At 55.7% G+C, this 24,040-nt stretch overlaps 3 protein-coding genes across 6 annotated transcripts in view; 2 read left to right on the forward strand and 1 right to left on the reverse strand.

Moving 5' to 3' along the window:
• Positions 1-7,878, forward strand: part of DPH7 (diphthamide biosynthesis 7) — an 11,590-nt gene extending 3,712 nt beyond the window's left edge. The window contains exons 3-10 of the mRNA XM_029054476.2: positions 283-407; positions 1,249-1,336; positions 2,112-2,206; positions 3,371-3,537; positions 3,898-3,970; positions 4,591-4,656; positions 5,474-5,646; positions 6,884-7,878. Coding sequence (XP_028910309.1) covers positions 283-407; positions 1,249-1,336; positions 2,112-2,206; positions 3,371-3,537; positions 3,898-3,970; positions 4,591-4,656; positions 5,474-5,646; positions 6,884-7,371 — 1,275 coding nt within the window. The 3' untranslated portion in view covers positions 7,372-7,878. The remainder of the gene's footprint in view (positions 1-282; positions 408-1,248; positions 1,337-2,111; positions 2,207-3,370; positions 3,538-3,897; positions 3,971-4,590; positions 4,657-5,473; positions 5,647-6,883) is intronic.
• Positions 7,879-12,174: 4,296 nt separating this feature from the next.
• On the reverse strand, positions 12,175-16,490 carry MRPL41 (mitochondrial ribosomal protein L41). 3 transcript variants are annotated; one of them, XM_029054154.2, is made up of 3 exons: positions 16,436-16,452; positions 15,995-16,037; positions 12,175-12,712 (listed from the first exon to the last, which is right to left on the reverse strand). In XM_029054154.2, exon 3 carries the CDS (start codon positions 12,701-12,703, stop codon positions 12,296-12,298), a length of 408 nt encoding a protein of 135 aa, XP_028909987.1. In that variant the 5' UTR covers positions 12,704-12,712; positions 15,995-16,037; positions 16,436-16,452; the 3' UTR covers positions 12,175-12,295. The 3 variants fall into 3 exon arrangements, with proteins under 3 accessions (XP_028909987.1, XP_028909986.1, XP_028909988.1); XM_029054153.2 differs by lacking the exon at positions 15,995-16,037 and having other exon boundaries at positions 16,436-16,490; XM_029054155.2 differs by lacking the exons at positions 15,995-16,037; positions 16,436-16,452 and adding an exon at positions 16,232-16,392.
• A 438-nt stretch (positions 16,491-16,928) lies between these two features.
• PNPLA7 (patatin like phospholipase domain containing 7) overlaps positions 16,929-24,040 on the forward strand; it is a 107,664-nt gene continuing 100,552 nt past the window's right edge. The window contains exons 1-2 of one of the 2 annotated variants that reach the window (XM_029054302.1): positions 16,929-16,978; positions 20,366-20,400. In XM_029054302.1, coding sequence (XP_028910135.1) covers positions 20,368-20,400 — 33 coding nt within the window. In that variant the 5' untranslated portion in view covers positions 16,929-16,978; positions 20,366-20,367. Of the gene's footprint in view, positions 16,979-19,716; positions 19,839-20,365; positions 20,401-24,040 lie in introns of those variants that run through there. The other variant, XM_029054303.1, reaches the window with a different exon arrangement.

Genomic DNA, 24,040 nt, shown 5'->3' on the forward strand with positions numbered 1-24,040 from the left:
ACGGGGGGCGAGGGGGGCGGCCGGAGTCCGAAGGTCCCGGGTTCCGGTCCCGCCTCCGCCACCTTTCTTGCTCTGCGACCTCGGGCGGGTTACTTCTCCGGGCCTCGGTTCCCTCGTCGGGAAAATGGGGGTGGAGACGGTGAGCCCCACGCGGGACGGCGCCTGTGTCCGGCCCCATTTGCCTGAGGCGACCCCCGCGCTTAATATGGCTCCTTGATAAGTAGTGTTGCTCCGGGCATCGTTCCTCCCTGTGCCTTGCGGAACAAAATGGACTCTCCGCAGAGCGACGAGTCCCCCGCCCGGCTCGGCCGCCTCTACCTGTACTGCTACAGCGAAGACCTGCACAGTCCCAACCCGCTGGTGGAGATCCAGAGGAGAGACTCGGCCGCCATCCTGGACATGAAATGGTAGGGCTCCGGGGGCCGGGAGGCGGCCCGAAAGAACCCGGGACCCCTGAGGCTAGAGGGGATCCGCCCGCGTAGGCTCCGGGGTCGGTTTCCCTCCTCCCGTCCCCCCCCGTTGGTGGTTTTCGGCCTCCCCTTCCGGCGGCGGTCTCGGGCCGGCCGATCGAACCGACCCCTCCGTCGTGCTTATGGAGCGTTGCCGTGCGGACCGCCGGACTGAGCGCCTGGGAGGGGACGAGAGGACAGAATCAGCCGACGGGTTCCCCGTCCCTAACGAGACCGGATGGCCATCTTGTGGGGGGGGGGGGGGGCTCCTCGGGGAGAGGTGCCCCGGTTCTTGAGACCGGGGTTCGTGCTTTCATTCTAACGTATTTTTTGAGAGCTTCCTATGTGCCGAGCACTCCGCTAAGCCCTCGGAAAGCACGGCGCGGCAATAAAGAAAGACGATCCCTGCCCGAAACGGGCTGGCGGTCTAGAGGTTGACGGCCCCGGCCCCAAGACCGTGGCTTTGAAGCGGCGCGGCCCGGTGGATAGAGCCCGGGCCTGGGAGTCGGAAGGTCAGGGGTTCTGATCCCGGCTCGGCCGCTTGTCTGCTGTGAGACCTACCTTGGGCGAGTCATTTCGTCGGGCCCCCGTTTGCTCCTCTCCACCCCGGTGCTCAGTATGGTGGCTGGCACGTAGTAATTCACTTCACAGATGCCAAGTTATTATTAGTTATCAGTCTTCCTCTCGTTGTTGGAATGACCGGGTTGATCTAGCCCCCGCCAACCCCCGTTGCTGACCCTCGGGTTTCTGTTCCTCCCCCTTAACTGAGTGATTCTTCCTCTCCCTCCCCCCCGCCCAGGTGCCACGTGCCGGTGGCGGGCCTGCCCACCCTGGGGGTGGCGGACGCCAGGGGAGTCGTGGAGCTGTTTCAGCTGGTGGGCCCAGAGGTCAGTGGCCGGGAGGAGCTGGCGTCTGGGCTCCGGGGAGACGGCCGGCCGAGGGGCCATGGGGGAACCTGCCGGGCGGCGGCTCGCCCGGCTGTGGCCCGCTCACCGCCCCTCGGGTCGACCCGAAGCGACTCGGCGCCCCGCCGTGGCGGGCGTTCGGACGGGGTGGCTCGGGGACGGGGAGACCCCGACCGGGAACCCCGTGTGAGACCGGGGCGGTGTCCGAACGATCGGGTTGCGTCTGCCCCACCCAGCGCTTAACAGATACCGCCGTTGTTATTATCGGCATCATTCCCGTTGAGAGGCTCGGGCCGGATTCGGTCCCTCTCCCACACGGGGTTCACGGTCTAAGTCGGAGGGAGAAGGGGGTTCGAATACCCGTCTTACAGTTGAGGAAACGGAGGCGCGGAAAGGACTCGCCTAAGACCCCGGAGCGGGCCAGGGGTAGATCGGGGGCTCGAACCCAGGTCCTCCGACTGCCCTGCCCGGAGCTGCTGCCGCTTCACTCGATCCTCCGTCGGGCCCTCCCCCGGATCGGTCCGAGGGATGCCCGGGATGAAGTGGGTGGGTCAGTCGGTATTTATGGAGCACCGACCCTCCGGAAGCGGAGGCGCCGCAGGGAGCGTTTTCTGCTTCCAGGGTGGGTTGGGGCGATCCCGCAGGGCCGGGAGCGGGCGGGCGGACGGTGGCCCCGGGCAAGTAAGGGGGCAGGGCCGGGATCCTGCCGGGGGGCTTCCTCTCCCTGTCCCTGATAGAGCCCTTTTCTTTTCAGTAGAAGAACAGCTGCAAGCTAAACCCGTTGCTCAGCGTGGACCTGGCGCCTCAGACCATCGCCCTGTCTCTGGACTGGTCGTCGGGACGTGTCGGATTGTAAGGCCCGTCCCCTCCCCGAGGCCTTCCCTGTCTGCGCCCTCCTTTCCTCTTCTCCCACTCCCTTCTGTGTCGCCGCGACTCGCTCCCTTCACCACCACCCCCCCCCCCCAGCCCCCAGCGCTTATGTCTCTGTCATTTCTTTCTGTGAAAGTCCATCTCCCCCTCTGTACAGTGTAAGCTCCCCGTGGGCTTGGGAATGTGTCCGTTTGTTCTGTTATCCTCTCCCAGGTAAACGTTTAATAATGATGACCACCGACTGAGGTGAGGTGGTGGGGCTCTGATGTCACCAGGGGCTGGGTTTGCAGAGAGCCACGGGGGAGCCGAGGAGCCGCTCCGAAGTGGTTCTGGAGCTGCAGGTGGCTCTGCTTATTTATTCACGATATTTCTTAAGCGCTTATTATGCGGCAGTCAGTCGGCCCATCTCAGGCGGTCCGAACCGGCCCACTCCACCCCTCCAAAATACAGTGGCACCCTTCCTTTATCTCCTCCCCATCTGCCATCTTCAACCGCTCCCTCTCTTTGGCGATCCTCCCCCGCCCCTCTATCCTAATCTCCGTCTCCCTCCTCTCGTCCCCCTCCAAGCCCCTCACGGGTTCCGTCCGGCCACGGCCTCCGCTCTCGACCCCTTGGATCAGACCCTTGCTCCCTTCTGGAGATCCTCCCCCGGAGGGGTCCCTGACGGGTAATTTAGGCTTTCCTCGGCCCGTCCGCTCTAAGTTTCAGGCCGTGGAGTTCCGAGGTCACGTCTTCCCCGAGGCCTTCCTTTCCCCAGCTCGCTTTTCTTTCCGCGGCGTTTAAACGCTCGGATCGGTGACCTTTGGGCATCTGATACTCACCCCGCCCTCAACCCCGCAGCGCTTACGGACAATAGCTTTAACTGATAGAGTCTGGGTTTATAAATAACTTACTCGTTCGTGTCTCCCTCCCTAGACTCGGTTCGGTGTGCCCGCTAATTCTCTCCTATCGTGCTCTGCCGAGCGCTCGGACCGGCGCTGTGCACATAGCGAGCGCTCAGTGAGCGCTCTTGGTCGATCGCCTCGAGGGTTGGAGGGGGTGTGAGTATCCCATCTTGGGATCGGGTGACGGATTGCAGTGAACTAATAACCCTAACCTTTTTTTTTTAAATGATCTCTCTCCTTCCCTCCACCCTCTCCCCCGGAGTAACGACCAGCCCCTGAAACTCGTAAGCAGCGACTCCAAGGGACAGCTATACTTGGTGGCGGTGGACGAGTCCCCCTCCGCCCGACTCCTGTCGACGTGGAAAGCTCACGGCTTTGAAGCCTGGATCGCCGCCTTCAATTACTGGCAGACAGAAGTCGTGTTTTCAGGTCAGGCCCGGGGCCGGGGGTGGCCGCGTCAGGGCTCCCTCGGGTGCTAACGGCAAACTGTAAAGTTCCCCACGGCAGGGATCTGTGGCCGTCTCTCAAGCAGTCGGTGAATGGTATTTATCGAGCACTTACTGCGGGCAGGGCACCGTGATGATGATGGTATCTGGTAAGCGCTTACTATGTGCCAGGCACCGTTCTAAGTAGATGCATGGAGCAGTATCAATGGTAACGAGAAGCGATGGTCACTCTTACCGTGGTACGCGCCGCGAGAGATTACCCAGGGACGACTCAGAAGGGTCGGGGAGAGACGGGCCCCGGGAGGATCGGGTCTGCGACGGGCCGCGCTCTCTCCCCGCCCAGGCGGAGACGACGGTCTGCTGAAGGGCTGGGACACCCGGACCCCCCTAACCGCCCCGCTGTTCACCAGCAACAGGTAAACCGCCCATCTGGTCGGGCCCGGCCTTCCCCGCTCCCCCCACCCGCCCCTGTGGCCGCGGAGAGCCCGGAGGCGGCCACCCCCGAGCCCGCTAGGCTGGGTCGTCGAACTGCTCCCACGACCATCAGTCGACTCCCCTCTCGAGTCTCGCGATGGCTGAGAGATGGTCGACTCCGGTGCCCCCGTCCCCTCCTTTTTCATGATGGTACTTGTTGAGCGCTTCACTGGGATAGAGAAAAGCGAAGCGGAATTAGAATCCAGGTCCTTCTGACTGCTCTTTCCACTAGGCCTTGCGGCTTCTCGCTAGACTCTTCATACGGTGTACTGTCCCAGTAGCTAGTGTGTACCCCGGTGCTTGGTACAGTGCACGGCACGCAGAAAACGCTTAACCGATACCACTGTTAGGTATTATAATATCCCTACCCTCCAGGAGCTTCCGGGCTGCCGCGTGCAGAGCACTGGGCTGAGCGCTCGGGAGAGGACAGTGGGGTCGGTAGGCTCGATCCCTGCCCTGCGGCAGCTTCCAGTCTGCCGTGGGCCGAGGACTGGGCTGAGCGCTTGGGAGCGGATCTTGCCCCCTGCCGCCGCCGCCGCCTCTGAACTTGTTTTCCCGGCAGACATTCCATGGGCGTCTGCAGCATCCACAGCAGTCCGCACCGGGAGAACCTGCTGGCCACTGGAAGGTGAGGCGCCCCTGACCTCCGACTTCTGACTTCCTTCCCCGCCAGACAACCCCCTCGCGGCCGGGGCCGGTCGCCTTTACCCCGGGGGGTGTCGGGGGGAACGACGGCTCCTCGGGAATAGTCTTGGTTAAGCACCTGATTCTGCATTCTGAGAAGCCGCCTGGCCCAGCGGCTAGAGCCCGGGCCCGGGAGTCAGAGGACCTAGGTACCGATCCCAGCTCCGCCACCCGTCTGCTGCGTCACCTCGGGTGAGTCGCTTCACTTCTCTGGGCCTCAGTTTCTCCATCTGGAAAATGGGGATTAAGACAGTAAATCCCCCCCCGCCCCCCGGGCCTGTGTCCGACGTTATTAGCTTGTATCTACTGCGCCGCTGAGAACGGTGCCTGGCACATAGTAAGTGCTTAACAGATACCATCACCCGATAAAATAAATATCACGTCAATATTATTATCGGTAGTAGTATCCTTCCCCTCTCTGGGGTGAGCAGCGGATTGGTTTCTCAGTCCTGCGTAACGATGATAAAGATACTGATGTATTTATGAAGAGCTTACCATGAGTCAAGCATTGTGCCCAGCACTGGGGCAGAGCCACGCTAATCAGATTGGACACAAGTCCCTGTGCCTCCATCCCCCCTTTCCAGATGAGGGAACTGAGGTGCCCACACGGCAAAGTGACTTGCCCGAGGCCGCCCAGCAGACGAGCGTGTCGTCCTCTCCCGAGCGCTCAATAATTGCGAGCGAGCGGCCAGGGCGGGGCGGACCCGGGAGGGGAACCCAGGGCCCTTGGGTGACCTGGGCGCGGTCTGGGTCGGTGACAGCTACGACGAGCACATCCTCCTGTGGGACACCCGCAACATGAAGGAGTCGTTCGCCGACACCCACGTGCAGGGCGGCGTGTGGAGGCTCAAGTGGCACCCGGCCGTCGACTACCTGCTGCTGGCCGCCTGCATGCACGGCGGCTTCAAGATCCTCAACTGTCTGGGGACCCTCGGTGAGTGGCCACAGCCCCCTCCCCGTCCCCTCCTCCCCTGCACCACCCCGGCCTTGGGCCCCGCCGTGTTTATTGTGCGCTTACAGCGCGCGGAGCGCTTGGGAGAAGACGGTACAGCAGATTTCCATTCCCTGTCGGCAGTGTGCTGACCGTCTAGAGGTTCCTTTCGCCCCCAATCAGGCATCGCTCCGAGGGAGAAAGCAGCACGGTGTGGTGGACGGAGCCCGGGCATCAGATCACCGGTTCTGATCCCGGCTCTTCCGCATGGCTGTGACCTCTGGTAAATCACCTGACTTCTCTGTGCCTCGGTTACCTCATCTGGAAGATGGGGACTAAGACCGTGGGACTCGATTACCTAGCGCTCAGAATAGTGCTTGGCACAAAAAAGTGCTTAACAAATACCACTATCATTCATAGAAAGACAAATTACATGCGTAAATTCTGGCGGGGGGGGAGCCCTGTGCTTAGTACTGTGCCTGGCACAGGGTAAGTGCTTTCCAAATACCAAAACTGTAATTATTATTATAAAGAATCTGAGAGGGGGCTGCGGGAGGAGACCGTGAGGTCATTGTGGTCAGATGGTGTGTGTCATAGTGACAGTAATTATGGTATGTTAAGCTCTTACTATGTTCCAGGCATTGTACTACACGCTGGGGTGGATACAAACAAACGGGGTTGGACATAGTCCCCGTCATTCATTCAATCGTATTTATTGAGCGCTTACTGTGTGCAGAGCACTGTACCCATGTGGGTTCACAGCCTCAATCCCCATTTTCCAGATGAGGGAACTGGGGCTAATAATAATAATCTTGACCTCTGTTAAGCGCTTACGATGTGCCAAGCACATAGTACTAACCAGGTAACCAGGCTCTCCCACGTGGGGCTCAGTCTTAATCCCCATTTTCCAGATGAGGTAACTGAGGCACAGAGAAGCAAAGTGACTTGCCTAAAGTCACACAGCTGGTAAGTGGTGGAGCTGGGATTAGAACCCCCGACCTCTGACTCCCAAGCCTGGGCTCTTTCCACTGAGCCACGCTGCTTCTCTGGGGATGAAACCCCATGACCTTCTGACTCCCTGGCCCGGGCTCTAACACCTACCCCACGCTACTTCTCCACGTATCGTTCCGTTGCCCTCTTCGGCCAGTGCTCAGTACAGCGCTTCGCAGGCGGTAAGCGCCCGATAGTAAATGCGAAGCCTCGAGATCCCCCTTTCTCCCCCCGGTTTCTGTCCCCTCAGAGGAGCGGAAAGACACGTGCCTGGTGGTGACCAACTACATGCTCCACAACTCGCTGGCTTACGGGGCCGACTGGTCGCGGCTGTCGCCCCGGCCCTGCCTGAGCCCGGAGCCGCAGGTCCCGTTGACCGGCCCCCTGCACCTGGCCACCTCCAGCTTCGACCCCATCTTCCGCAAGCTGGACTGGCAGACCCAGAACCTGAAGATCGCCTACGAGTCCCCGACGACCATCTCGGACATCGGGTCGGACGAGGACGCGGAGGGTCACAACTCGCAGCTGCGCATCCAGGGCGGGCCCCGGTCGGGCCCCTCCTCCACCATGTCGGTCTCCCCGACGCTGAGGAGCATGGTCACCATCCCGTCCCTCCTGTCCCGCTGGGAAGAGCCCGACACTGCCAAGAGCGAGGCCAACCTCCTGGCCACCTGTTCCTTTTACGACCACGTCCTCCACGTGTGGAAGTGGGACATGATCGACCTGTTGAGTAAATAGTCGAGCGCACGCGCGCCCGCCTCCCAAGTCGCCCGGATGTCGGTCTGGACTTTGACGGGCACCAGGGGGGTGGGTCCGTCCCCTCCCCTCTTCTCCCCCCTTTTTCATCCAAGGAAGGAAGCGCACGTCCACTGCCCAACTCCCAAAGGCTTCCGGGAATTCCCGCCCTGAGCAGGGGTATGCGGCCCAGACTGTCTCCTAGCCTATGGGATCTGGAAAAACGCCACATCCTTGGCTTTAGAAGGGGGCGGAAGCTTCCCGTGCCCTGCCGAGCTCCCCGACGCTTCGTGGAGCGCCACTCCCGTCTCTTAGCCGCCGGGATTTTGGAAAATGCGATTTCCTTGGGTTCAGAAAGGGCGGCTCTCGGTCTCTTGTCCGTTCCGCCTTCCCGCTTTTCGCCTTTCCCAAAGTGGAACCCGAGCAGCGGGGTGAGTCCCGAGGATACCTGGAACCTGTCTTCTATTAAACACGACTTTACCCTTCCGAGGGGCGTGAACAGGCTGAAAAGGGAGTTGCTCTCGCTTACCTGGCCTGTATGAAACTCGTCTAGATTTCTCTCTGGTCTGCGGCGAGAGCCTTGCCTTGGAGACTTTTTTTTTTAAAAAAAAAGGTATTTAAGTGTTTACTATGTGCCACATGCTGTTCCAAGCGCTGGGGTAGTTAATAACAATTATGGCATGTGTTAAGCGCGGGATGGATATAGCCCCTGTGGGGCTCACATCTCAATCCCCCCTTTTACGGAGGAGGCAATCGAGGCACAGAGAAGCTAAGCAACTTGCCCAAGGTCACACAGCCGACAAGGGGAGGCAGAGGGATTAGAACCCATGACCTTCCACTAGGCCCTGCTGCTTCCCTAGCCAAGCTCGTCATGTTGGACCCAATCCACCTCCTAGCTGGAGCTCACGGTCCCAATCCTCATTTTACAGATGAGGGAAGCAAGGCCCAGGGAAGGCCCGTGACTTGCCGAAGCTCACACGGCAGACAAGGGGGTGAAGCAGAAATTGGAACCTAGATCCTTCTCTTTCCTGGTTTGGGCCTTCAGGATCCTCTTAATGTTGTTTCTTTCCCTCCAGGTGGCTTCAGGGTTCATTCAATCAATCGAATTGAGCACTTACCCTGTGCAGAGCGTTGCGCTGGGCAACAGCAGACGTACTACTGCTACAGTCAATCCATCAGTGGTATTGAGGGAGCGCTTACTGTGGGCAGAGCTCTGTACTGAGCACTTGGGGAAAGTACTATAAAACAGGAGTTGGCCAACAGGTTCCCCACTAACCGGAGAGAAAGCACACAGCCCGGGGAGCTGGGAGATCTGGGTTCTAATCCCTCTGCCACCTGCTTGCAGTATGACCCTTGGTAAGTCACTTGGCACCTCTGGGCCTCGGGTTCCTCAACCATCAAATGGGGACTCGTTACCTGTTCTCCCTTGTACTTGGAGCAGAGACCGGATCCAGCCCACCTGGCCCAGCCCCTGACACGAAGTGCTTAGCAAATTCTCTTAATTCCTATTACAATGATTAACAGTTTAGAGCTACCCTCTAAGCAGTAACGTGGCTTAGTGGCAAGCGCCCGGGCTTGGGGGTCAGAGGACGTGGGTTCTAATCCCACCTCTGCCACTTGTCTGCTGTGTGACCTTGGGCAGGCCACTTCACTTCTGCACCTCAGTTTCCTTGCCTGTAAAATGGGGATTAAAAGTGTGAGCCCCACGTGGGACAACCTGATTACCCTGTTACCTCAGTGCTTAGAACTGTGCTTGACACATAATAAGCGCTTAACAAATATTATTACTCTTAGTCCTTAAGGGGGGTACACTCCACTGGAGACACGATTTGGGGCAAGAAATGAATAGTCAGAGTAGGAGCCTAGGATTAAGGATGATAGATACATTTAGCAGAATTCAATTCTGGGTCCATTGGTACAATGGAACAGGGAGGTTTCTTCTAGCCTGTAACCGTGGACGGGGATACGTCTGTTACATTGTTAAATTACTACATTAAATGGGAGCTGACACTGTGAGCCCCACAGGGGACAGGGACTGTTTCCAAACCCGATTTGCCTGGATCCACCCCAGCGCTTAGGGACAGGGCCTAGCACAGACTAAGAGTTTAACAAATACCACATTCTTATTACCGTAGTTGTTGTACTCTCCCAAACGCTTAGTAGCGTCTACACACCGTAAGCACTCAAATACAATGGGTTGATTTCCTCGAGCTGTGGAACGCTTCCTATGTGCAGAATTTACGTCGCCCTTAACGCTTACCTTGATGGCGTGCACGGAGACCTTGCCTCTGGCTCTTCGTTTGGACTCAGAGCGATAGCTAAATTCACCTTTAGGATAGTCTGATTGCGGAAAAGAGTTCTCCGCAAAGGTAGTTCTGGCGGGACGCCCGGTGTCTTCCTCGACCCTGAAGAGAATGGCCCGAAAAATTTCAAGTATTTGTGTCTTGAAGGTTTGGATGGGAAGGGGAAGAGAGTGAGGGGAATATCACCAGCACCAAGTGACAGAATACCAACGCCTGAGAAGCGGCAACACTGGGGAACAGTGGGTTCTCTTTCGATTCGCCATCCCCCCCGGGGGGGGAGTAGTAATAGTACTTATTAAGCGCTTCCCCCCCCCCTGCGGATCATTGTACCAAGCACTGGGAGAGACTAGACGTGATCCTTGTCCCTTGGGGGCTCCTAGTTTAAGAAGGAAGCTGATCTCTTGATGTCCCGGGCATCCATGAAGATGTAGATTAGTGCTAGAATGATGTTAAACCACAGAGTCAAAGGACCTGGGTTCTAATCCTACTTCTGCCGCTTGCTGCATGACCTTGGGTAAGTCACTTCACTGGGGGCCTCAGTTCCCTCATCTGTCAAATGGGGATAAAGACCGTGAGCCCCTCGTGGGACAACCTGATTACCTTGTATCTCCCCCAGTGCTTAGAACAGTGCTTGGTACATAGTAAGCACTAACACATACCACCACCATCATCACAGTGCTCGGCCCATAGTACGCACTTAGATACCACACGGATAGGTAACATAATAAGCACTTAAATACTTTCTTAAAAAAAAGTTGCGTTCAGGTAGGTGTTTCCAAAATGATCATTTAGATGGTTTCCTTTCACTCAAATAGACTGAGAAGAACTATGTGGTCATCGGACTCTTTCTGTGGCTTCCTATTAACAGTGCTTTTATTGCGCACTTACCGTGTGCAGAGCACTGTACAGAGCACTCAGGAGAGTAAGGTACAACAGAGATGGGAGATGCATTCCGTCCCCAGAACGAGCTGTCATCAGGGTATTGGGAGCTTACGGTGTGCAGAGCACTGTACTAAATGCCTGGGGCAGTACACTATAATGGAGACATTCCCTGCTCACAGTCTAGAGGGGGAGACAAATGTTAATACACGTAAAATTAGAGAGACGTACGTAAGGGCTGCGGGCCAGAGGGGGGAATAAAGGGAGTAAGTCAGGGTGACGCAGAAGGGAGTGGGAGAAGAAAGAAGGGCTTAGTCAGGGAAGGCCTCTTGGAGGAGATGGGCCTTCAATAAGGCTTTGAAGGTGAGGCGAGTCATTGTTGAAGGGGGAGGGCGTTCCAGGCCAGAGGTGGGATGTGGGGGAGAGGTCGGCGATGAGATAAAACGGGATGTAGAGACAGTGAGAAGGTTGGCCTTAGAGGAGCGAAGTGTGCGGGCTGGGTTGGAGCAGGAGAGCAGCGAGGTGAGGTAGGAGGGGGTGAGGAGATTGACTGCTTTAAAGCCAATAATGAGGAGTTTGTCTGAAACAGAGGTGGAAAGGCAACCACCGGAGGTTCCTGAGGAGCGTGGAAACACAAAGTTTCCGTAGCAAAACGATCCGGGGAAGATAAGGTTTGGGTGGGAAGATGAGGAGCTGTTTTAGACATGACCAGTTCGAGGTGACGAGAAGATAGCCAAGTAGAGATGGCTTGAAGCCGGGAGGAAATGGGAGACTGCAGAGGAGGAGAGAAATCGGGGTTGGAAATGTAGATTTGGGAATCAACCGCAGAGGTGGCAGCTGAAGCCATGGGAGCGGACCAGTTCTCCAAGAGAGTGGGTGTAGCTGGAGAATAGAAGGGGATCCAGAACTGAACTCCGAGGGACCCCCACAGTTAGGGGGTGGGAGGCAGAGGAGGAGCCCACCAAGGAGACTGAGAATGAGCGGCCAGAGAGGTAAGAGGAGAACCCGGAGAGGACGGAGTCAGCGTTTCCAGGAGAAGGGGGCGGGTCACAGTGTCGACAGCAGCTGAAAGGTCCAGGAGGATTAGTGAAGGAGTAGAGGCCGCTGGATTTGGCGGGAAGGAGATCATCGGTGACCTCTGAGAGGGTGGTTTCTGTGGAACGAAGGGGACGGAAGCCAGACTGGGGGATTGGGGGCCGCCCCCTTGCTTTGGATCAGGACGAAAAACCCCTCTCCAATTCAGAGGGCCCTGCAATGGGCTTGATCGATCCATCCATCAATGATAGAGCGTTAACCGTGTGCAGAGCACAGGACTAAGTGCTTGCCCAGTGACCCAACATAATAACAATGACGTTACCTTGTAAGAGCTTACCTCGTGCCAAGCCTGATGTAGGCGCCGGGCACCATTCCAAGCGCAGATGTCTCGGCCCCGACAGAGCAGCAGCAGCCTCACCTTGTGCCAGCGTGACCCCACCCCCAGGCCACTAATGGTGGCCATGGGGGGGAAGGGGGGGGTCTCGTCATCGAGAACGACAGCCGAACGCGAGCACGGGGACAACTTGCGGCGCCAGGCCCCTCGCCCCCCGTTGCCCACCTTGCCACACCCCAAAAACCAGGCCCTCGCTGACATCAGGGTTGGCTTTTAATAGACACCGCGAGTCCCGGAGCCCTCCCTTTTAAACGCCCCCCTTTCCTTCCAGAGCAAAGGCGAGGGAGTCCGGCCGTGGGGCTGATTCCCCGCCTCCCTACTGAACGTAGTTCTTGGGGTACAGCTGAAACAGCTTGCCTTCCTGCGTGGGTTCGAAACCGTACTTCTCCAGGTTTCCCGGGTCGAACTTCCCTTCTTTAAAGTCCCTCTCGATCGCCGGAGCGACGGCCTCGGCGAAGAGCTGCTTGGCGGTCAGTGGGGGGTCCGTCCCGGCGGGGGCCCGGTAGGAAACGTAGGGCTTGAGCGGGAAGCCCGTCAGGTCCGGCACCACGAACTCGGGCACCATCTCCTTCACGACGACGAACTTCCAGCCGCGGGTCAAGTAGCCGGTGCCCTTGGCCCCCCGACTTTTGTAGAAGTTGCGGGGCCCCCTCTTGCTGGTCCAAGGGGCGGTCCGGTCGGCTCCCCGGACCAGGCCGCGGGTCAAGGCCGTGAGGAGGCCCATGCTTCACGCCTGTGGGTCAGTCGATCGTATTTACTGAGCGCTTCCCGGTGTGCAAAGCGCCGTGCCGAGCGTTTGGGAGAAGATGCTGTCACAGTAAACGGACACATTCCCTGCCCGCGACGGGATGACAGCCTCGGGGGACAGAGCGACAGTCGGGGAGGAGCCCGGCATTGCCCCCGACCCGATCGATCCGTCACCCTTTACTGAGCGCTTACTATGGGCACAGCGCCAGACTAGACGCTTGAGGGAACCAAGAGGATTAGCAGACGCGATCCCTGCCCTCAAGAAGCTTACGGTCCAAACGGGAAGACGGCCGATAAAATCAAATTACGGTTGGGATGGGGGAATAAGACTATAAAATTATACAGATTATCAACTATTGATATTAATGTCGGTCTCCCCCTCTATCTGATCAATCATTGGCATTTTATGAGCACTTACTAAAGGCAAGAATACCATACTTATAATAATGGTATCTGTTAAGCACTTACTATGTGCCAAGCACCATTCTAAGCACTGGGGGAGATACAAGGCCATCTTAGTTTAGACAGCCACGAAAATCAAATTACAGGTAGATTGGGGGAATTGAGTAGAAAATTACATATTACAAATTATTTATATTTATGCCCGTCTCCCCCTCAATCAGTCGTATTTATTGAGTGCTGACTGCGTGCAGAGCACTGTACTGAGCACTTGGGAGAGGACAACAATAAACAGACGCATTCCCTGCCCACGACGAGCTGACAATCTAGAGGGGTCTACCCCAGTGCTGAACAAATACCATGAAAAAAGGGGAAAACGTAAATTCAGGTTAAATCCCTGTCCCACACGGGGTGCACATAATTAAACCCCCATTTTACAGGTGAGGAAACTGGGATATGGGGAGGTTAGGTGACTTGTCCAGGGTCACAAGGCAGGCAAGTGGGGGTGTACAACCTAGAACCCACTAGCCTCCCGAATCCCAATCCTGGACTGTCGTATCTTGCTCTCTCAACTCTGAGACTGCTCTGGGCAGCAGGGAACATATCTAGGAACTCTGCTGTACTGGACTCTCCCTGACGCTTGGCACAGTGCTCTGCACACAACAGGCGCTCAAATAAATATTACTGATGGTGATGATGATAAAAACGAGTCCAGAGGTGTCTGGGGGAGAGGAGTGCGAGGACCCGAGTGCTGCAATGGGAGCTGAGGGAGGCACAGGGCGGGGAAATAAGATGAATCACGGCAGGGCTCCTGGAGGAGGTGCGATTTTAACAGGATCTTGAAGAAGGGGGACTGCCGGGAGGAAGAGGGAGTTCCCAGCCGGACAGGGCACGGGCCTGGGAGTGGAAGGACCTGGGTTCTAATCCCGGCTCCGCCACCTGCCTGCCCGGGGAAGCCATTTCACCATTCCGGGTCTCAGTTCCCTCATCTGTAAAAGTGGGGATCACGACTGGGAGCCCCATGTGGGGCAAGGTCTGGATTCAACGTGATTCTCTTGGATCCACCCCAGCGCTTAGTATAGTGCCAGGCACAGAATAAGCACTTAAATCTCATTTAAAGAAAAAAAAAGAGGCACGGGGAGTTGGTTTGAGAAGAATGAAGAGTGTGAGCTGAGGTGAAGCAGAGTGGCAATAAAAGAGGGGTGAGACATGAGTAGCAGCGTGGCCTCGTGGCTAGAGAAGCAGCGTGGCTCAGTGGAAAGAGCACGGGCCCTGGAATCAGGGCTCATGAGTTCGAATCCCAGCTCTGCCACTTGTCGGCTGTGTGACTGTGGGCAAGTCACTTAACTTCTCTGTGCCTCAGTTCCCTCATCTGTAAAATGGGGATTAAGACTGTGAGCCCCACGTGGACAACCTGCTTCCCCTATGTCTACCCCAGCGCTTAGAACAGTGCTCGGCACATAGTAAGCGCTTAACAAATACCAACATTATTATTATTATTAGAGCCGGGGCCTGGGAGTCAGAGGGTCACGGGTTCTAATCCATCCTCTGCCACTTGTCTGTTGGGTGACCTTAGGCAAGCCACTTCACCTCTCTGGGCCTCAGTTCCCTCTTCTGTAAAATGGGGATTAAGACTGTGAGCTCTACGTGGGACACCCTGATGACCTCCTCACCTGGCCTCCTTCATGCCTGTCCTGCCGTCGACCCCCGGCCCACGTCCTCCCTCCTCACATCCCCCAGACTCTCTTCCCCTCTTCAAAGCCCTACTGAGAGCTCACCTCCTCCAGGAGGCCTTCCCAGACTGAGCTCCCCTTTCCCTCTCCACCTCCCCATTCCCCCTTCTCCCTCCCTCTGCTCCTCCTCCCCCTCTGCACTGTGCATATTTGTATATATCATCTATTTCGTTAACGATGCGCACATATCTAGGATTCTATTTATCTTGACGATGCCTGCGCCAGACTACGAGTTTCGTTTTGCTTTGCTGTCTCCCCCGTTTAGACTGTGAGCCCGTCATTGGGCGGGGATTGTCTCCATTCATTCATTCAATAGTATTTATCGAGCGCTTACTATGTGCAGCGCACTGTGCTAAGCGCTTGGAATGGACAAATCGGTAACAGATAGAGACGGTCCCTGCCCTTTGATGGGCTGACGGTCTAATCGGGGGAGACGGACAGACAAGAATAATGGCAATAAAGGAATAATGGCAATAAAGAGAGTCAAGGGGAAGAACATCTCTTTAAAACAACAGCAAATCAATAGAATCAGGGTGATGTACATCTCATTAAACAAAATAAATAGGGTGATGAAGATATATACAGTTGGGCGCCTTTATCTGCTTCCAAACTCAATCCAAGCGCTTAGTACAGTGTTCTGCACCTAGTAAGCGCCCACTAAGACCTTGAGCCCCACGTGGGACGGGGCCTGGGTCCAATCCGAATTTGCCTGTCATAATAATGTTGGTATTTGTTAAGCATTTTATGAGCACTGTTCTAAGCGCTGGGGGAGATCCAGGGTCATCAGGTTGTTCCCAGTTGAGGCTCCCAGTCTTCATCCCCATTTTACAGATGAGGCCACTGAGGCCCAGACAAGTGACTTGCACGGTCCCACAGCTGACAAGTGGCAGAGCCGGGATTCGAACCCATGACCTCGGACTCCCAAGCGCTGGCTCTTTCCCCTGAGCCGCGCTGCTTCTCACCCCAGCGCTTAGCACAGCGCCTGGCACATAGTAAGCGCTTAATACCATAATAATACTCCTCTTGCATTCGATTCAAATGAATCGATCCTATTGAGCCTTTACTGGGTGCAGAGCCCTGTACTAAAGGCTTGGGAGAGAACAAGCCAACAATAAACAGGCACATTTCCGGCTCACCACCAGTTTAGGGTCTTTTTCCCCCCCAGCGTTGAACAAACCCCTGAAAAAAGGGGAAAAAAAAAAGAAAATTCCAGTTCAACCCCCGTCCCCACAAGAAGCCCCAGCGCTTAGAACAGTGTTTCCCACATAGTAAGCGCTCACGTGTTCGATACAAAGTATCGACCCCAGCGCTTCCCACATAGCAAGCGCTTAACAAATACCATCTTTATCAATTATCAAATTATTATTCCTTACCCCCTGCTCCCCTCCGCCATCTTGGGCTACACATTGGACGGTCGTACGGTGCTCTCCCAAAGCGCTTAGCGCTCTGCACAGAGTAGGCGCCCGGTTAATACTCTTGATGACGGTATTATTGATGAGCGGATCGATTATTGGGGTTCGGGGCGGATTAAAGACGGGCCGCGGCCCCCCTCCCCTCACGCCACCCCCGCCGCTCACCTCAGGACGCCCGCCACGGCCAACTCCACGGAGCCCAACAAGCTCCGCTCTGATTGGCCACCCCCGCCCGCCCCCGGCCGCGAGGACTCCGACCTCGCAGTAAACCGCGCTCCCATTGGCCCGCGCCGCCCTCCTCCCCCCTCCCACCCCGTGGCCTCGGGCCGCCGCTTCGGCCGGCTCCGACCGTGAGGTAAAGCCCGCTCCCATTGGCTCCCGGCGGGCTCCGACCCCGCAGTAAACCCCGCCTCCATTGGCCCACGTCGCCCTCCTCCCCCCCCCCACGGGCGCCTGCTTCGGGTGATTCCGACCTCGCAGTAAAATCCCCTCCGATAGGCCGGCGGGCTCCGACGGCGGAGTGAACCCCGCTCCGATTGGCCGCCGCCGCCAACGCCCGGCCTCCGCCCGGGGAGGGGCGGGGCGGAGGGGAGAGGAGCCAATGGGGGGCCGGGGGGCGGGACGCGGAGGTAGGGCAAAGGGGAAGATGAGGGGGCGAGCGGGAGAGGCCCGGGCCCAGGCCCGGAGCCCCAGCGCCGCCCGCCGCCGGTGAGTGCTAAGCCCTGCGCCTCACCCTCTCTCCCCGGCCCTTACATGGGGACCCCGACCGGCTCTGGTCCTGCCTCTGCCCACCTCCCTATCGCCCACTGACTGCCCGGGCACTAAGTGACCCCCTGCCCCTCCATGATTAATGCCCCCCTAGTACCCCCATTTTGGTCCTGGCACCAGGTGACCCCCTGCCCCTCCATGATTATTGCCCCCCTACCACCCCCTGACTGGTCCTGACATCAGGTGACCCCCCCCCGCCCCTCCATGATTATTGCCCCCCTTCCACTCTCTGACTGGTCCTGGCACCAGGTGACCTCGTGCCCCTCCATGATTGATTGCCCCCCACCACCCCCTGACTGGTCCTGGCACCACGTCACCCCCTGCCCCTCCATGATCGATGCTCCCCTGCCCCCCTCTGGTCCTGGCTCTAGGTGACCCCCTGCCCCATCCTGATTACTGCCCCCTCCTCACCCTCTGACTGGTCCTGGCTCCAGGTGACCCCTTGCCCCTGCATGATTGATTGCCCCCCTACCACCCTGTGACTGGTCTTGGTACCAGGTGACCCCCTGTCCCTCATTAATTGATTGCCCCCCTACCACCCTCTGACTGGTCTTGGTACCAGTTGACCCCCTGCCCCTCCATGATTAATACTCTCCCTAACACCCTCTGACGGGTCCTGGCAGCAGGTGAACCCCTGCTCTTTAATGATTGATACCCCCCTACTCCCCACTGACAGGTCTTGGCCCAGGTGACCCCCCACACCACCCTCTGACTGGTCCAGGTGACTCCCTGCCCCCCCAGTGATTAATCCTCTCTGCCCTCCACTGACCGGTCCTGGCACCGGGTGACCCCCTGCCCCCTCAGTGACTTGTACTGACCCATTGATTGATTGTCCCTCTGGCCCCAGGTGACCCCTCTGCCCCTCGTTGACTGATACTGACCCAGGTGACCTCCTTTCCCCTAGTGATTGATGCCCCTCTGGCCCCAGGTGACCCTCCTCCCTGCCCTCCCCGCTGATTGGTTCTGACCCCAGGTGACCCCCTGCCCCCAGCCATTGATGCCCCTCTGCCCCACACTGACTAGTCACTGTGGGGGCAGGGGGTCCCCTAGGGCCAGGACCAATCATAATATCACTGCAGCGTGGCTCAGTGGAAAGAGCACGGGCTTTGGAGTCAGGGCTCATGAGTTCGAATCCCAGCTCTGCCACTTGTCGGCTGTGTGACTGTGGGCAAGTCACTTAACTTCTCTGTGCCTCAGTTCCCTCACCTGTAAAATGGGGATTAAGACTGTGAGCCCCACGTGGGACAACCCGATTCCCCTGTGTCTACCCCAGCGCTTAGAACAGTGCTCGGCACATAGTAAGCGCTTAATAAATACCAACATTATTATTATCACTGGTATTTAAGCACTTACTATGTGCCAGGCACCAGACTAAGCCCTGAGTTGTTTACAAGCAAATCGAGTCAGACACAGTCCCTGTCCCACATGGGGCTCAGTCTCAATTCCCCTTTTCCAGATGAGGGAACTGAGGGCCAGAGAAGTGAAGTGACTTGCCCCAGGTCACAAAGCAAACGTAGTGGCGGGATTAGAACCCATAACCTCTGCTCCCAGGCCTGGGTTCTGTCCACTGTGCCATGCTGCTTCTCTAATAGTGACCTAGTTGTCCCCCAGTGATGTCCCAGGTGACCCCTGCCCCCCCCAAGTGATTGCCCCTCTGACCCCAGGTGGCCTCCAGTGATTGGCAGGGACCCAGATAACCTCCACCACCCCAGTGATTGATACTAACTCTACCCCATCCCCTCCCCGGGACCCTTCCTCCCCTGTCGTCTCCGGCCTCGATGACCCCTTCCTCGACCCCTGCCCTTAGCTTCGCAACCCCTAACTCAGGGTCCCCCTCCAAGAGGTTCATTCAGTCATATTTATTGAGCGCTTGGGAGAGTCCAACATAGCAGTGATAAACCCATCTGGCCCTACTAGATGCCAATAACGGGGTCTTAGCCCTCAAACTGGCGTTGGAAAGGGGCCAGAGTCGGACACTCATCTTCTTTTGCTGTTTTCTCATATTCGTTAAGCACGTACTATGTACCAGGAACTTTACTAAGCGCTGGGGTAGAGCCCACTTAATCAGGTTGGGCCCAATCCCTGCCCCCGTGGGGCTCCCAGTTTTAATCCCCATTTTCAATGAGGGAAGGGAGGCCCAGAGAAGTGACTTGCATAAGGTCACGCAGCACACGGTGGAGGGGATTAGAATCCAGGTCCTTCGGATCCCCGGGTCCGTGGTCTAGCCACAGCGTGGCTCAGTGGAAAGAGCCTGGGCTTGGGAGTCAGAGGCCTTGAGTTCAAATTCTGGCTCTGCCACTTGTCAGCTGTGTGACTGTGGGCAAGTCACTTTACTTCTCTGTGCCTCAACTGTCTCATCTGTAAAATGGGGATTAACTGTGAGCCTCATGTGGGACAACCTGATTACCCTGTATCTACCCCAGCGCTTAGAACAGTGCTCGGCACATAGTAAGCGCTTAAATACCAACATTATTAGTATTATTATTATTACTCTCAAAGACACCCCGGCTTCCGTCCAACTTCTGGCAACTTGCTGGGCTGTTAGAGATAACCACGGCAGCCTCGCCCTGGGCCGTTTGGCTAGTCCAGACCTCCCCATTTGTTTGCATCCCAAAATAGCAGATGCTGCTTCATTCATTCTTTCAATTCAATCATTTATCGACACTTACTGGGTGCAGAGCACTGTACTAAGCGCTTGGCAGAGGACAATAGAACAACCTCTTCGCTGGCGGCAGCAATCATCGGCAGCTTAATAAGTACCGTTGATTGAGGAGCACCTCACCGGACGTGTTCCTGCCAGGTAAAGACGAGTCAGAGGACCTGGTTTCTAATCCCAGCTCTGCACTCTTCAGCTGCATGACCTTGGGCAAGTCACTTAATTTATCTGGGCCTCGGTTTCCGCATCTGTAAAATGGGGATTAAGGCTGTGAGCCCTCTGTGGGACAGGGACTGTGTCCAACCCTATGATATGGCATCCGGTGAGTTGATTTTATTTGTTGAGCACTTTCTGGGTGCAGAGCACTGTTCTAAGTGCTTGGGAGAGTACAGGGTAACAATAAACAGATACATTCCCTGCAGAGCACTTTACTAAGCACTTGGGAGAGTACAATATAACAATAAGCTGGCACATTTCATTCCCAGGGCTTAGCACAGTGTCTGGCACAAAGCAAGGGCTGAACGAATACCATATATTATTATTCTTATGCCGCAGACAGACACCCAAAGTAAGAGTTTGGAGCTTATGCTTTCCTGAATTTGCCGCAGATTGCCTGAACAGGAAAAGTGGGTTTTCCTCTTCTCATTCTTGTTCCGTCTCTGTTTTTTCAGCCATGACGTTGGAACTGAATAATTCCTGTCCCAAGGTACGTATGTGGGGAGGAGCCCAGTGAGGGGATGTGGATTCTGGTTGAGGATTTCCCTGCGTGGGAGGCTTCCGGAAGGTTCAAGACGCCGGATAATTCAGGGCCGCTCCTTTGAGCTCTACAAAATCTCCCCGGAGCCATCGCTTGTCTGCTTTGTGACCTTGAGCAAGTCACTTCCACTTCTCTGGGCCTCAGTGACCTGAAAAGGGGGATGGAGACCGTGAGTCCCATGTGGGACAGGGACTGTATCCAACCTGATTTGCTTGTATAGACTCCAGTGCTCAGTACAGCAACTGGCACATAGTGAGGGCTTAACAAATACTGTAATTACTATTATAATGTGTTTCAGGAGTGGACAGTGGGCATTTAATTAACTGTGATGATTTTTGTAAAGCGCTTACTGTGAGCCAAACACCAAGGCTAGATACAAGATCATCAGGTCCCACGTGGGGCTCCCAGCCTAAGTAGGAGGGAGAACAGGGATTGCACCCCCATTTTGCAGATGAGGGAACTGAGGCCCAGAGAAGGTCATATTCAGCAGTCAAGTTGGGATTAGAACCCAGGTCCTCTGAATCCCAGGCCTGGGCTCTTTCCACGAGGCCGAGCTGTTTCTCCATTTTCACAGTTGCCTTAGTCACCGGGTGGCGGACTTGGTTTCCCTAAACTAGTAGTTGTCTTCAGGACTTGGGCAAGGACTCGGGAGTGTTGCTGGCCACCTTTGCCCCGGGGCGACTCTGATCTGCTCGCCGTGGACGGGGGTCATGTCCGCTTATTGGTTTCTTGTCCTCTCCCAAGCGCTTAGTACAGTGCTTTGCACACAGTAAGCACTCAAATACGATCAAATCTCATGGCATAGGAAGAGAAGGAATATAATTGGGATTATTGGCCAAAGTCGAACCATTAATTGGCCCCTTGACATGCCGCTTGAAGCAGGGCAGCTTAAGGGAAAGAGCAGGGGCTGAGTGTCAGAGGACCTGGGTTCTATTTGTGGCTCTACCACTTTTTTTTAATAGCATTTGGTAAGTGCTCACTTTGTGCCGGACACTGTACAAGCACTGGGACTAGATACAAGATAATCAGATTGGACACAGACCATTTCCCACATGGGGCTCACAGTCTTAATCCCCATTTTGCAGATAAGGTCACTGAGGCAGAGAAGTGAAGTGACTGGCCCCAGGTCACACAGACAAGTGGCAGAGGGGGGATTAGAACTCAGGTCCTTTGACTTCCAGTCCCCGACTCTTTCCACCAGGCCACACTGCTCTTCACAGCCATCTGACTTCTCTGGGCCTCAGTTTCAGAAACAGAGTTGGTAGACACATTCACCGTCCACAATGAGCTTCTGCTCTAGAAGAAAGGTAGTCCCACAGGGGGACTGATTAATCTCGTGTGTACCGTGGCACTTAGCATGGTGTTGGTCACATAGTAAGCGCTTAACGAATACCGCAGACATAAATAGTTGGAGCTCAAACCGACGCATCTTTAAGGGCTAGCAGCTGGAGGGATCCAAAGATCTTGGCCGGTCGATCTAGGGAACAGCTGTTTGTGATCGTGGCGAATTGCAGGTTATAGGGGCAAGGTGCGTCTAAGTTGTTAATGAATTGGTCCATCAGTGGCATTTATTGAGCACTTACTGGGTGTCTTCCCGGCTCCGCTACTTGTCTGTGTGACCTGGGGCCAGTCACTTCACTTCTCTGGGCCTCAGTGACCTCATCTGTAAAATGGGGATTAAGACTGTAACCCCTACTGAAAGCTCACCTCCTCCAGGAGGCCTTCCCAGCCTGAGCCCTTCTGTATTTACTTGAGTCCCTTCAAATCCTGCTGATTCTTTTTTTTCTTCCCTCACCCCAGCTCCCTCCCTCTGCTTTACCCCCTTCCCCTCCCCACAGCACTTTTATATATATATATACATATATATATATTCTATTAATGATGTGTATACATCTATAATTCTAATTATAATGATGCCTGTCTACTTGTTTTGGTGGGGTTTTTTTTGTTGTTTTTGTCTCCCCCCTTCTAGACCGTGAGTCTGTAGTCGGGTAGGGATTGTCTATTTTTTGCCAAATTGTAATAATAATAATAATGTTGGTATTTGTTAAGCGCTTACTATGTGCCGAGCACTGTTCTAAGCGCTGGGGTAGACATAGGGGAATCAGGTTGTCCCACGTGGGCTCACAGTCTTAATCCCCATTTTACAGATGAGGGAACTGAGGCACGGAGAAGTTAAGTGACTCGCCCACAGTCACACAGCCGACAAGTGGCAGAGCTGGGATTCGAACTCATGAGCCCTGACTCCAAAGCCCGTGCTCTTTCCACTGAGCCACGCTGCTTCTCTAAATTGTACTTTCCAAGCACTTAAGTACAGTGCTCTGCACACAGTAAGTGCTCAACAAATACTTGCTAAGCGCTTACTATGTGCCGAGCGCTGTTCTAAGCGGTGGGGTTGATGGAAGTTTATCAGCCTGGACACAGTCCCTGGCCCACATTGGGTTCACACTCTTAATCCACCCCTCCCCTTTTTATTTTTAACAGATGAGGTAACTGAGGTGTAGAGAAGTTAAGTGACTTGCCCAAGGTCACACAGCGGACAGGCGGGGATTAGAACCCATGACCAGGGCCAGAAGGAAGTGGGAGAAGAGGAAAGGGGGGCTTAGAGAAGGACTGGACTTAAGCGTGGAGGGGCTGGGGTGAATCTCAAAGTGCTTAGGGGTACACGGTTACGTGCCTAGTCGGCACAGAGGGGAGAGCCGATGGGGAAATCAGGAAAGGCCTCTTGGAGGAGGTGTGGCTTTTAGGAGGCTTTTGAGCTTTTTTGGCTTCTCCCTGCTTGTGGAAAAGATTTCTGTGGGATTGAGTTCTGGGTTCACAAGATCCAAGCTCAGTTTAAAACCCCTCGAGACTGTAAATTCGTTGTGGGTAGGGAATGCGTCTGTTACATTGTTCTATTGTAGCCTCCCAAGCGCTCAGTACAGTAACTGGCTCATAGTAAGCACATACTATATCACAGATTATATTATTATTATTTTATTAGAACTCCATCCACTCTCTTTTCCCTCCCTCCCTCCCAGGCTTTAAGATGTGTGAGGCTACCAGGAGGAAGACGAAACAACCATTTTGAGGGGTGAAGGGATCTTAATGGCCTCTTTTTTAACTGCTTTTAGTATTTCCCAAATGCTTTCGTCAATTAGCTCACCTAGTGGAAAGCATACGGACCTGGGAATCAGAAGATGTGGATCCTAACCCCCCAGCGCTGTCCTAAACGTTGGGGTCGATGCAAGATAATCAGTTTGGACACTGTCCTTGCCCCTCATGGGCCTCTGGGCCTTGCCGTGGGAATTTGAGTTTGCACCCTGTAAATGCCTTGAAGGAAATTGGAGCTCTTGCCTCACCTCGGCTGGGCTTTCATGCCGAGCCGGACCGACTTTTTGAGCAGCGAGAAGCAGCGTGGCCTGGTAGGTAGAGCCCGGGAGTCAGAAGGACCTGGGTTCTAGACCCGGCTCCGCCACCTGTCTGCCGGGTGACCTCGGACAAGTCACTTCCCTTCTCTGGGCCTCGGTCGCCTCTTCCGTAAAATGGAGATGAAGACTGCGAGCCTCGTGGGCCTGTATCCACTCCAGTGCTTAGAACAGCGCTTGTC

Source organism: Ornithorhynchus anatinus, chromosome X4, assembly GCF_004115215.2.
Source record: "Ornithorhynchus anatinus isolate Pmale09 chromosome X4, mOrnAna1.pri.v4, whole genome shotgun sequence".
Taxonomy (NCBI): domain Eukaryota; kingdom Metazoa; phylum Chordata; class Mammalia; order Monotremata; family Ornithorhynchidae; genus Ornithorhynchus; species Ornithorhynchus anatinus.

Excerpts from the sequence above, each read along its gene's own strand:
- MRPL41 (XM_029054153.2), bottom strand. The coding sequence starts at position 12,703 with ATGGGCCTCCTCACGGCCTTGACCCGCGGCCTGGTCCGGGGAGCCGAC.